Genomic DNA, 14,341 nt, shown 5'->3' on the forward strand with positions numbered 1-14,341 from the left:
GGTAGAGGATGGCGAGGGTTCCAGAAACCTTGGAGGAACCCATAGGCTCTCTCCGCACTAGTGTCCTGGCACAGTGCCATACTCTTTTAGAGAATTCTGGCCCTCCATCCTGAGGAGAGTGTTGGATTCTGCTACTTTCACTTCCTTCTTATTACTCTTCTTATTTATAATTTCCTTCCTTCTTTATCGTCGCCTCTTAGGCACCCTTTCCCTACTGTATGCTCTGATTAGGCAAAGCCCACTCACCAGTGATTCAGTCATTAAGAATTAGTATGTCATTTGGAACAACTATGATGGCATCTCCGAGCTTCTAGTGATGCCCTTTAAAAGTCTCCGGACTATCACCGTATGTGCCACTTTTGGCACCGTATTCATTTAAGGGAAACTAGAACAAACTTATTGCCAGATAGAATACTATATATTTAGCTTGGTATTGTTAAAAACATGGCTCCATTTTATATATGTTTCGTTCATTTTACACGTGATCAATAATTACCTACTTTTTATTATTTGTGTTTTGTTATTCTCAAACGAGAATCACCCCCATACTTCTTAGTTCTATCTTTAATTTTTTATTCTATCCGTTTGGTACTGAGTCCATTGTATTACGAAACCTCAGGGTCCCTAACACCCCTGCGAAATGTGTCTGTAATGACCATTCAGGGCCAATTAACAGCATGAACCGTCTCAGGTTAAATAGATGGTATCCATATATGATAGAACTACGTTTATTACTAACCCTTCTAGAATAAGGTTAGAATAAGTTAAGATTTAGTGAGATAAAATTATATGTCCACCTAGTTATTAGAATTAGTTATTATTTCATTTCAGAAAAATAATCATAATAAGCTTATTAGCTAATACGTCTGGGCAAGGTAATATTCAGTTAAACATTAAAATTATTTGATTTTTGTGTTCACCTGTACTTGAAGGGACTTTTCCAAGGGAACTTCAAGTAACTGTAACTAGTAAGACTATCTTGCAAGATGCCCAAAGACAAATAAATCTACTTATAACTAATTGTTGCGAGTCAATAGGTGTCGGTGTTTGTGTTACATGACCACAACAAAATTCATTAGTTTAAGTCTTATGTAATCAGATTCCATAGAGGAGAAAGAGAATTACTTCATTACAAAATGGTACTTCGCCAGTTCAACTCATCAAGGGTTGAAATGACTCTTAAGCTGGGGAGGTATATTATTTCCCCCATTTTGCCACTCAGTAACGTAAAATTAAAAGTTAAGCAAGCACAAAAGGATCTCCTCCTTTCTCTCGAACATTTCTCTCTTCGTTTGTCTGCCACTTATCCGTCTTTACAGAAATCTGTCGGGCACTAGCTACCAAAAGCCGAGAATTAAGCCAGAAACCGCCAGAGGGCAAAACGAAGCTGATAAAGAGGTCAATGAGAGAAGTTGGACTCACAATGCGCTCCACTCTAACCCAGTTTGGAACTCTTTGTACCTGCTGGGCTGCCACCTTTGCCCCATGCCCTTGTGCACCATGTGACTGTTATTCTGGACCATTACCTGACGAATTTGGAGCGAAGTTCCCGTCCTTCATTGGCGTCCTTAGGAAGCGGAATTCAACAACCATATATGGTAATGTATGGGTGTAGTTGGCAGTCACCTTTATCTCTTACTTTCTTTTATTCTTTCAATTTTTGTGCTTGTGCAATCGTTCATAGTTATCCCTTGTCATCCCTCCACAGCTGAGCGCCTTGTTCTATACAGCTAATCTAATTCAAGCGCTGTGGTTCCCTTGTCTGTGATTTAATAGTGCTCCTTGCTTGAATAACCTCCCAGTATTAGCAGCGCTAAGAAACTTGACTAAGGGAGAAAATGTAATTCGGTGTCTGTGTTTCACACACTCCAATTCAATACATTAACGTTCTGTGAAGTAATTCAGTCATTTCTTGCCCTTTGAGGGAATTCTGAGAACATAAGATTTATATTAAGCAAGTCTGAATATTTGGAGGTATCAACCCCACGTGTTCAGTGCCTTTGTGTGTCGCACGCATGTTTGTCGAGCAATACTGTGTTTCAGATATTGTATCGCCTTCATTCCTGCTGAGACGTGGATCTTCCTTCTGCTTATATGCTCTGGGGCCTTATATTTGTGCTCCAAGTCCCCAGCACATGTCGGAACCCGACCAAGTGTTCCCAGTGCTACAAGCAGCTGTTTTCATAATAAGTAGTGCCCTTATATATATAAAATATGTGAGTGTGTGTGAGCGTGTGGTAAATCAAGGTGAGTGAATTACTAACACCTCATTCACCTTACACCATCACTATGAATATTTCGGTCACAATGTAAGTCAGAAATTTATGTGTGGAACACATTCTTATGTGTTCAATATTTCCGTGTATGTATATATATATATATATATAATATATATATATATATATATATATTATATATATATATATTATGATAAGTATATAAAACGTGATGCTATGTATAAATAAAGTTTTTTGCCACGAAGCAAAATACCTTTATATTATATATATATATATATATATATATATATATATATATATATATATATATATATATATATATATATATATATATATATATATTCCCCCCATTAATTACCATACCAGAGATTTTATCTCATTCCTTGGCTTCTAACAGACGTAACAATGCACTTGAATTCTTTTGACCTCTGAACAGGTGCTTGAACATTCCGCTTATTCAGGCCATTTGCATGTCTGCATTTTCTTCGATGTGGCCGGGTATGTTTACGAAAATTTAGGAAATTCGCTGTTTGCACATCTCAACACTGACTTTCGAAGTTCATGACACATTTGATCAGCTGATAACCTTGGCCGTGAAATAATTGTGGAGATATTTGTTTGGGAATAGCGATTTATTGGGAATTGTGTAAGCAATTTCTTTTATTGGGGATTAACACGTTATTACTTTTGGTGTTTGTGGTTTGTGTGGGGATAAATATATCGATGAGTCCCCCTAAAGAAGAAAAAATGGCCGAAGCAGGTAACAGTCAAACCTTGGTGCATAAGATAACTAATATAATTATGGGAGTTAACCCTTTTCAGGGCATTGTTGATGGCGTGCTGTCCTAGTCAGTGCAAATTTTTATTGAGGGAATGAATAACTACTTAGGCACCAAGGGAATTAAAAATGATGCAGAGGCGTTCACAGAGGCAAAAGCCTTGTTAGATTTCAATAAAGGGGATTTGTCATTTAGATGCCGTAGTTTCCAATACACAAAATGTTGGTCATTGACCGAATTACAAGCATTTATGAGGGCCGCCTATGGAACAAAGGAACATGGAGATATAGTGAGAGACCTAAGAGGTTTTTACAAGAATAGGAAAGGTAATAAAAACCTTATTGAATATAGCTCAAAACCTTTTGACTCAGCAGGAGAATGGATACAGAAATGAAAGAATTCCACATCAGTAAACGGTGATAAAATCTCACTTAACAACTTACATAAAATTGTGCATTTTTCCATGCTTCTAAACGACATCCCAGACGCCATTGTAGATAGCTTTGATGAAAAGATTCAACCCACATCAGATGAGGAACTGATTTATTCCCAAAATCAGAAACACATGTCCAAATATCCCTTGGTGGACAGTACATTTTTTAATGAGAACGGTCCAAGAAATACAATACAAAGAGACTCAGAATTTCCTCTTCCCCGTTTGTGTGCAAAAGCGGAATATAAGAGAAGATCGATGGATCAAGGGCAGCTTGTAATAAACCAGGGCACACAAAGAAAGTATGTAGTCAAATATTGTGGAATACGCAACAGTGCAGATCACTTTTGGCAGTCTTGTCAATCTCAGATGCAAGACCCACACCTCAGAAATTCAGGAGTTATAATATGAGAACTTCCCAGGCTAGTTACTCAAAGGGGCAAAGAGATCGGCGAAATTTTTGGGATGTCGATCAACAAAAAGGGTACAGATGATTTGTACGTGCCATTGTTGTCTTGTGGAGGACGCCCAGGCCGATAGTTGAGGGAATAGTGGGGGATGGAAAGATCCAAATTTTCATTGACACGGGGTCATCCGTAAATCTGTTTGATCATAAGGTGTATCAGTCCATGTTCTCTCAATGCCCTTTGAAACCCTCAATGGAGACGGTGTGCGATGTGCAAGCCCATAGATTAAATACCTTATATTTTATAAGAATACGGTTTACTAATAGAACCATTTTTGGTGATAAAAGGGGTTGTGTTGGGCAACAGACTTTTGCTGGGCCATCCTGCATGTAGGAGACACAAGATATCGGTCCATACAGGTGTTAGTGGCATGACAGGATACTGGGTGTTTTTATTCCATATGTGGATGTAAGTGAAACTGAGGATACAGAGGTTAATATGGGGAATACCAGCGGTGATATTGGTAATAATATGGGCGAAATTGTTGGCCGGATCAGTGATACTAGAGGATTTACTGGTGGTGGTGTTGATGATTATAACGGGGATATTGGCGATCACGGTGGTATTAATGGGGATATTTGGGATAATGGCGGTGACAATGGCGGCTATGGTGGGGATATCAGTGATAATGGTGCTTATAGTAAGGGTACTGGTGACAATTTTGGCAGCATTAACAGTGGTAATATGAGAAATAACAATGGTGATACTGATACTAACATTGGGGTTATGGTGGATGAAATAACGGACACTGGTTTAAGTAAGGTGATATTTATGCGGATGTCGAACAATAGGATGCCATGTATTATGACCACAAAAAAACGTGTTTTATCTAAGGATGTTATTTTAAAGTGAAAAGACCCAAAGAGGTGTGCATAATTGAGGGTAGCGAGAAAGTAAGAGAGGTTATTAGCACTGTGTCGGTGAACAGAGTATCACATACTGGTGTTACATGGGCGGAATTATTGAACTGTATCAGAACACTAATGTGGTAGACCTCCAAGGTTGGAATAATGTTCGTGGTTCAGTGGCTATTGTAGAGGGGGAAAACTGAGTTTTTAGAGGCAGAAATGCAAATAAGAAAGAAAATATTTACGGAACATTTACCTAATGCTGACTACAAGGAACATATAGAAGCGGTAACCGAACTTTTGGCTGAATTTAGAGATACTGTGGCTTTAAAAAGGGATAAGTTAGGACTGACTAATGTGTTAGAACATAAGGTGAATCTAGTAGAAGGGACAAAACCCATTTTTATTCCAGCATTCCGCATACCTTTCAAAATCAGAGAACAGGTAGAGAAAGAGTTCAGTACATGGGAAGAAGAAGGAATTATTAGACCTAGTGCATCCCCATACAACTTTCCTTCGTTGGCAGTTCCTAAGAAGGATCGATCTGTCCAAGTTTGCGTCGATTTTAGACGTTTGAATGAGAAAACAATCCCCGACCGTTATCCAGTCGCGTACATACCAGACCTTCTTGTAGAAATTGGGGGACATAATATTTATAGTTCAACTGATTTAGCTCAGGGTTTTTTGCAGGTTCCTCTTAGTGAAAACAGTAAAGAATATACGGCTTTCTCGGTGCCCAAGGGACATTTTGGATTTACACGGATGCCGTTTGGTTTGTTAGGTAGTCCTATGACTTTCACGAGGTTAGTAAACACAGCTTTGCACGGGTTATTGGGTAAAAATGTCCTGTGTACATGGATGATACATTGAGTGCAACAGACTTGATCCAGCATCACATGGAAGTGCTTAAGGAAGTACTTAGGAGACTTAGGTTAGCAGGTTTGAAAATTAAGCTCGCTAAGTGTTCCTTCTTGAAGAAGCAAATTACATATTCAGGTCATGTCATATCTAAAGAGGGAGTTAGAGTAAATGATGATAAAGTCAAAGCAATTGCAGATTTTTCTGTCCCTAAGACAAAGAAGCGAATTAAGTTCATTCCTGCGGATAAGTATATTTGGAAAAATATGTGGACAGATGTGGAAAATTTTGTGAAAAAGTGTACAGTGTGCAATGCTTGCAAACCCACATTTGTAACTTCTTGCAAATTATGGTCATATCTGATACCAAGTAGACCTTTTCAAAGAATATACATGGATATATTGGTGAATTTTGTGAATCAAAATATGTCCACAGGTATTTATTGGTAGTAATAGATGAACTAACAAGGACCATGAAAATTTTTCCACTTAGGAATAAAACTGCCGAAGAAGTGGCTGTAGCATTTTTCAATGGGGTCATCTGCAGATATGGCTCGCCCAAAGTTTTGTTGACCGAGAGAATTTGTAAACAGGACCTTAGAGTGTCTAGCAGAAGTCATGGGGATACATAAAGTAAAAATTATTCCACGCAAACCTGAAGCTAATGGGTTATATGAACGAGCAAACAGGAAAGTGCTCGAAGCTCTCAGGAAGACTATAGGAGGAAATGATAGAAAGCGGAATAGATTATAGATACAGTTAGATATAACATTGATACTATGGTCAGTGATTCCATTAAAATGTCTCCATTTGAAGCATTGTTTGGTTGGCAAGCGTGAGGCACATTTGATTTGTTGTGTATACCTCATCATAGAGAGGATATAATTGATGCATTAATTTCCACAGCAAAGGAGAGACATGCTTGTCTCAGCCGTAATCGCGAGGCTAAGACCCGAGAAATGGTGGAAAGAAACAACGAGAAATCATTAGATGTTAAATTGCTATTGGAGATAATGTATTCCTAAAAATTAATGTGAGAAATTAATTAAATTACAAGTTAGGTCCAAAGTTTGAGGGTCCTTTTAGAGTTATTAAAGAAAATAGAGGAAACAAATTTGTAGTCGGTCGAAGTTGACACATATATCAAAAATTAAGAGGACGGGAAAAATGAAGGGTACATTGCGCAGTTACATTTTCTTTTAGATTTTGCAAATGGATGTCGAAATGTGATTAATCGGTCTTATGTAACATTTTTTAAATTTCTTTTACTAGCTTCTTATTATGCACAACTGCAGCGATTTGGCGTAAAAACCTGGGGTAATTGTTGTAATAATGGAATAATTCGGTGAAAAATGTGGGAAAATACAATGGAGTTGAGAAATATTTTAAGGAATTTTTGGGATGATGACTTTTGGTGGTGTTGATTTCTGGTGGTGTTGAATTTTGGTGATGACTTTTGGTGGTGATCTGTGGTTTTATGAGCCAATAAGGTGGTGACTTTGTCGTATTATGGCTCTTTGGGGGGTTACTGGTGCATTGTGGTTTTACAGTTTCCTTGGTGAGGTGGTGTATTGTATGAGGTTATATTCACCAGTTGTTATATGGCGGTATATGTTATATGGTTGATAATTCGTGGATTGTGGTTCTCTGAGGTTTACATCCCGAAGAGGTGATTTCTTGGGCGTGATATACATGTGGCAGTATCACAAATGGTTTACTCTGAGGTATATTTGGCGGTGTTTAAATGGCTTAGGATTTAGCCTGTGGTGGTGTATTTTATATTGTTGGTTATATAATGGGGTTGGAAAATTTTTGGGTACCTGTGTGGTAACAATGAAGATTTCTTGAGGACATTTTTTTAGGATTAATGTGGTTCTGTGGTATCAATGAGGATTTTGAGGATTAATGTGGTTATATGGTATCAGTGTGGATTTATTGAGGATTCCCAGTGAGGATTAATGAGGATTTGGGGATAATTTAAGGTTAATGGTGATTTCAGGAATGTTGCTGATTGGAGATGTGTTGAATAAACAGGTTGTTTGGTGCTGACAATATTGTGGTGTTCCGTATGAGACCAATTGTTGATATTTTCTTTTGGAGTTGATTACTCAGAAATTTATACTGCTTTCAGGAATTCTAGATGATGTCATTCCATGGTGGGGAATTTTAAGGGGTCATTCGGGAAACGATACTGATATGTTGCGGCAGTAATTTATGTGGGTGTGTGAAACAGCAAATTCCTTAAATCGTTGTATAGGACAAATTTTCGTTAACATACCCGGCCGCATCGAAGAAATCGCAACAGGCAAATGGCCTGGATAAACGGAATGTTCAAGCACCTGTTCAGAGGTCATGAGAGTTCAAGTGAACAGAAAACGCACGTACACCGGAGGAGACATGCATGCATACATACGTTCGTGTGTCTATTTGCATGCGTGCGTTCTTACGTCTGTTAGAAGTCAAGGAATGAGATAAAATCTCTGGTATGGTAATTAATGAGGGGAATTTATACGACAGACATTGTGTGTGAAACCATGCCATAGGAGGTGCTTTGAGATCCACGGAGATAAGGTACTGTGAAATAAAGACTTTGAAACTTTTACATATTCTATTGATTTTAGAAACTGTGAACAGGAAGTGCAGGGAAAAGACTTATAAGACGTTTTATCCATTGCACTCGTGATGTATTTCAGTGTTTGATAATTATGGTTCTTTCTTTCAGATGCATTTCATTGTTGCTACTTAATAATGAATTCTCTAAACTTTTATCTGACATTTATCGATAAAGACTTATAGAGTCGTTTGACAATGGGGATATGGTTATGCAAGGTAGTAATGGTGCCTTAATGATTTTTGGAATTCTTTAATTCATTTTATCCAATATGATTTCGTAGAAGAGTAATGGTGTTTTAATTATGTTTTTGAGATTTCTTTAATTCACTTTATTTCATTTTTCATGTTAGTTATTTTGGGAAAAATATTATATTTTCGTATAGCGAGAGTTTGAATTCGCCTAAGATTTCATGATTGACTTTCAGCTAGCTACAGGGAAGGCAGGCGATGGGAATCAACAAAGGTAGGTAAGGGTCCTCTTTTCTTTCAATTAGGAGAGTTCTCTCTTTTCTTTTAAGTTAAATGGGGTCCACTTTAAACCCCATAATTATACACACACACACCACACACACACACACACACATACACACACACTCACACACACACCACTAGATATATATATATATATATATATATTTATATATATATATATATATATATATATATATATATATGATTATGGGGTTAAATGACCCCATTAACTAAAAAGAGAACTCCTAATTGAAAGAGAGACCTACCTTTGTTGATTTCCATCGCCTGCCTTCCCTGTAGCTAGCTGAAAGTCAATCATGAAATCTTAGGCGAATTCAAACTCTCGCTATACGAAAATATAATATTATATATTATATATATATATATATATATATATGTTATATATATATATATACATATATATGTTATATATATATATATATATATATATATATATATATATATATATATATATATATATATATAATATCATATATATATATATATATATATATATATATATATATATATATATATATATATATATATATATATATATATATAATATATATATATATATATATATATATATATATATATATATATATATATACATATTATGGCACAATTAGGAATTATGTCACAATTATGGCAGGAAATATTGGTGGAAGTGGTATGGTATGATGTTATTGTCAGCATACAAGGTGAGAAGCATAAAAGTGACAATACTCATGAAAGTGAGCCTTGAAAAGGGACTGGATGGAAACGAAGAAAGAGATTTGATGGCTGCTCTTACCCCTTGCTGAGTGACAGAAAGAAAGAGAAGAAACAAAAGAAGAAGCAGAAAGCAAGAACTTGTGAAGCAACGGTAAAAAAAGCAAGGTATGAAGCAAAAAGGCAGAGTTTTTTAAGTAAAGGCAAAAGAATAAACAAGATAGGAAATGAAAGGACGGCGGGAACGTGGCTCTCAAGTAAGCAGAAATAGAAATCGAGAGGGACAGGTAAACATCACTAGTACCTGTATTGTCATTTTAAATCCAAGTTGGCTAAGTCAGATGAAAAAACAATTAGATAGTTTCATAGGATGCGTTGAGAGATTTGCATAAAAGACACTTAATCATTTAATTGTTAAATTTTATGATAGTGAATCATTTTATTTTTAAATTCTACGATGATGAACCCAGTTGATGTTTCTCATTGATACTAACGCCGGCTATAAATTAAAGACTCGTAACAGACTTTAGTGTTACAGTTGTCAATTGTTTGTCCTTCATAACATATTAATTTATATTGAATGAAGTATTTCTCATCATTGTAAGACAGGAATGTGCTTTGAACTTGGGTCAACTGTGTTACAATTGATCAGCCAAAAAATACATTTTTTGACCTTTGAACACACACAGAGGAAAACTTGGATAAAACTACAAAGTTACTTTGTCACAACTTCCAGTGCATCGAACGCTTCCGCTTTTGACAAGTAAATGACAATGACCTGAAATAAACAATAGGATCGGTCCTTTTGGACAGAAAAGGATTTAAGAAGTTATGGAAGTTTTATTCGTACCAAAATTTAATCTTTGATAAAAATAAATGAGTGCTTTCAAGTTATAATTGCAGTTTACATACTTTATAATATACAATGTGAGCTTGAATTTAGCTCCTAAGGTAAAATGGCTCAAGTTAGAATGTAATATGTATTACCTCACTGGTTCAGCGGTGCTGTCCCACGTTGCTCCACAGCCCAGTGCCAGCAGGAAGTTGATAGAATGATTCTTCTCAATCTGAGCAAAGAGGTTACAGGCTGTTAGTAGGTGTCAGTCAAATAACCACTTTATTCAAGAATTTAATATGGTAGTTGCATTCAGCTTACGAACAAATTAAAAAAGGAAAACATTAACTCTCATGTTACCTGTGGTGTTACAACAGACGAGTGTCACACCCAATTGCCCAGACAAATCGAAAAATATCATCTGAGAGGCAGATAAAGAACATAAATTTTGGTATACTGAACTTGAAAAACCACCAATACACAAAAAATAAGAATTCTTTGTGATAAGATCTTAAATACAGACTCACACCTTCAATTCCACACTGGTGAGATTGATTTGGCTCTCATATTTATAACACTGATAAAGATGAAGAAAATTGTACAAGGCCGGAGATAATTTCAATGTAGGGATTTATTTAAGGTCTATCAAATTTACTCCTGTTCCTCGGAGCCACCACCCCACCCCCCAGATGCTGAAGCCTTGCCGAGGATGGGGGGGGGGGGGGTGGGCTTAGGGGTCAGCAGCTGGGCTCTGATGCCTGGTGGGAACCACTTTCTCGCTGGCCTTGGTGCCTAGCTGTTGATCCAACTAAAAACATTTCATTTTTCTGCTTCCTCCCCCTATAAGGTATGGATTTTATGTTGATGGCTTTTGTCTTGGTTTTGGACATGATTTAGAATTATTCTTGGGATCTGAAGGAGGGTGAGGATGGACGGCATGCCACCTCACCCGTAGAACTCGTACATAACATGGTCGAGCGAGGGAAAAGTTAATGTCAAACCTATCCCCAGTGCCAGGTCTGATCTCGACGGACATCATGACGCCTTAGCACTGGAGATAAGGTGTATATCTAGTATGGCTACTTTAGAAGCATATGTACCGAACACACACACACACACACACACACACAAACACACACACACACACACACACACACACACACACACACATATATATATATATATATATATATATATATATATATACATATATATATATAGCTGATACCTGGACAGCGTATTTGAAATAATTCTAATTTAGTACTACTAGTGACCTCAACTTACAATATCGTATGGTGTTTTTGATATTATTGTAAACTAGAATTGCAGTTTATACGTACGACCTATGCAGAGAGCTATTCAAGTCTTTCGTACCGTGGAGGCACGATTTTTACTCGACTTTCTATGCAACGCATATTTGAAGCTAAAATATGCGTTTGTGGACTGTAAACTTCCGTCCAAGGTAAGCATTCCGCGAAAAACGTTTCTTTAACCTTGATTACTATCAACACAAATGTCAAGTCTGAATACAAATGTTCCAGTCCAGTGGGTGCAGTAATGCATTTTATTATTATTTCAACATTTACAAAAATATTGTATATGTGATAAAAAAGAAGTCAGAGTATTTTGTTTTTCCCATTATTTTGTAAAATATTCGTATTTAATCATTATGAATAATTTTGTTACCAGTGACACCTTATGTTTGACGCTTCACATATTGCACATTCCTGCTAAAGCCTTACTTTCTACAGAAAACTTAAAACTGGTTTTCTCCAAAATTTCAAACTTGACTTCTGAGATTGTCACTTCTCTCTTTTCTGTTCTGTGTACTCTGTTGGTAAAGGACACATTTAATAGGCTCTAAAACTATTTCTTCTGATTAAGTCAGAGTTTGAAATAAGAATTCGTTTGAATATTTTAAACATATAGATAGCGACTCGGCCTTAAAAAGGAATGCGTGGGGCTGGAGTTTGTCTTAGCATACCTGAAGGTCTGTTGTTTCGATGAGCGCTGGCTCTGAGGCTGTAGACATCATCACGTGCATAGCAAATTTATTTTCACAGTAGTTACCTGAAAGTAGTTGTACCACATCAGTTAAATAACATACTTTATTAGCAGTTTTACAGAAAGATTAAAAAAACGCTTTCGCTTTTGGGAGCAAGTATAAAACATGAATAAAAATAAATAAATAAATAAATAAACAAATAAATAAATAAATAAATAAATAAATAAATAAATAAATAAATAAATAAATAAATAAATAAATAAATAAATAAAATGCCTATATATTAAAACTTAATAAAAATAAATAAAAGACTAAATAAATCAATCAATAAAAATATATATAGTATTGGCAATATGCCCAACCAATGGAAGGATTTTTGAATGAATGACACATCTACACTGGGCTTCTGATCTATGGTTAATCTTTCACCGTAACTGCATTCAAAATTAGCTCCATTATCAATAGTGTTTAGGCTATGGCATAGTTTGTAATCACATGCATATGACTGTAATTATTTGCAAACCTATGAGGAAAGGGGATACTTAAAGATCCATGTTATTGTCACAGAATAGAGAAACGGTATCGTTTGGTGGTAGTGGCCGAGAACTAGAAGGGTACGATTTAAACTGTAAGAGACAGATATAAATTTTATTCATCACACTACGCTCGATTATTTTCACATAGGCCAACTGTAACATGCACGTATGTAAAGTTGACAAGGATTTTCCCCTCTCTGCCGGTTAACGCCAAACTAATTCCCTTGAACTGCGTATTCTTTCCACACACACACACACACACACACACACACACACACATATATATATATATATTATATATATATATATATATATATATATATATATATAATATATATATATATTTTCTGTTGCTTTTGAGAAAATAAATTTTAGTTTCGAGAAACACTCGCTTATTGCTATGTTAGTGGCGATTTTCTATGATGTTTTATTTCCAAGGTTCGCAAACTGATCAAGATTACTTAATGTTTACTAGTTGTAATTCAGTCGTATAGCAGAAACATCTGGATTTGGGAGCAACTCTGTCTAATAACCAAAGAGAGAGAGAGAAAGAGAGGTGAGTTGACAGAGAGACGACAGAGGGCCACCCAGACATCTTCCAATTGTCTCAAGAGGAATGAGAAGAATACGCAGTGTTTTATTTCAAGGAAATTAATTTGGCGTTAACCGGCAGAGAGGTGCCGCTCTGGGGAAAATTCCTGTCAACTTTACTTGCATGTTACAGTTGGCCTAAGTGCAAATAATCGAGTATAGTGTGGTGAATAAAATTTATATCCTTTTGTTCTCGCACAACCTGATTGTTTTGCAGAAGCCTAAGTGCTCTAATTCTACCTTTTCTATACAATGCAGATGTCGTTTCAGACCCAGTCATGCCATAAACAAAAAGCAAAATGTCACAGCTTTCACCCATACGTGTTTTCTCTTTCTGAATGTTGTACAGTTTGTAAATGCTATATGATTTTCCTGGTTTAAGATACCAAATGTCAAGATCTTTATTAGCTAAAGCAGTTAAAAGCAAAAACAAATCAGTATCCTGCCCAGCAACAACAGTGGGTTATATATTTTTTTTAGTGTGATCAAGAGCTACTTTGATAATAACAGTATCTGCATCACTTTCAGCTTGTAGAACTGAATAACCTTAGTTTTTCATTTTAAGGATAAGTTTGGTAGACAATCTGATTATAGAATAGTAGCAGTTGCAATTTCTTCAAATATTATGCTTCTTGAAGTTCTCTTTGCTGCTCGGCGCTCTTGCTCAACTATTTTAGTAATGTCTCTTTCTGGATACCGATCAAAAACTACACTTAATTGTTTTCCATAATGGCTCTCAACATAGCTTATATATAAATCCAGTATCTGACCAAATCTTGCTGGTTTTGGCCAAGGAACAGTGAAGCAGATTTCCACCACCTAGAAAATAATGCTATGTATGGGTTACAAGATAACAATAAAGTCTCTTTCTGGGAGCAAGAGGCATTCAAAGGAAAAACTTGGTTTTTTCCTTAACTGTGAGGAATCAGATAAAGATGGAGGTACACTTGCTAGC

At 36.2% G+C, this 14,341-nt stretch overlaps 1 protein-coding gene across 1 annotated transcript in view; it reads right to left on the bottom strand.

The window, feature by feature from the left end:
• Positions 1-14,341, bottom strand: part of LOC135223343 (reelin-like) — a 484,942-nt gene that overhangs the window by 92,386 nt on the left and 378,215 nt on the right. Inside the window, 2 exon segments of the mRNA XM_064261806.1 lie at positions 10,407-10,486; positions 12,239-12,324. Of these exon segments, the coding sequence (XP_064117876.1) occupies positions 10,407-10,486; positions 12,239-12,324 (166 nt within the window).

The sequence above is a fragment of the Macrobrachium nipponense genome, chromosome 8, assembly GCF_015104395.2.
Source record: "Macrobrachium nipponense isolate FS-2020 chromosome 8, ASM1510439v2, whole genome shotgun sequence".
Classification (NCBI taxonomy): domain Eukaryota; kingdom Metazoa; phylum Arthropoda; class Malacostraca; order Decapoda; family Palaemonidae; genus Macrobrachium; species Macrobrachium nipponense.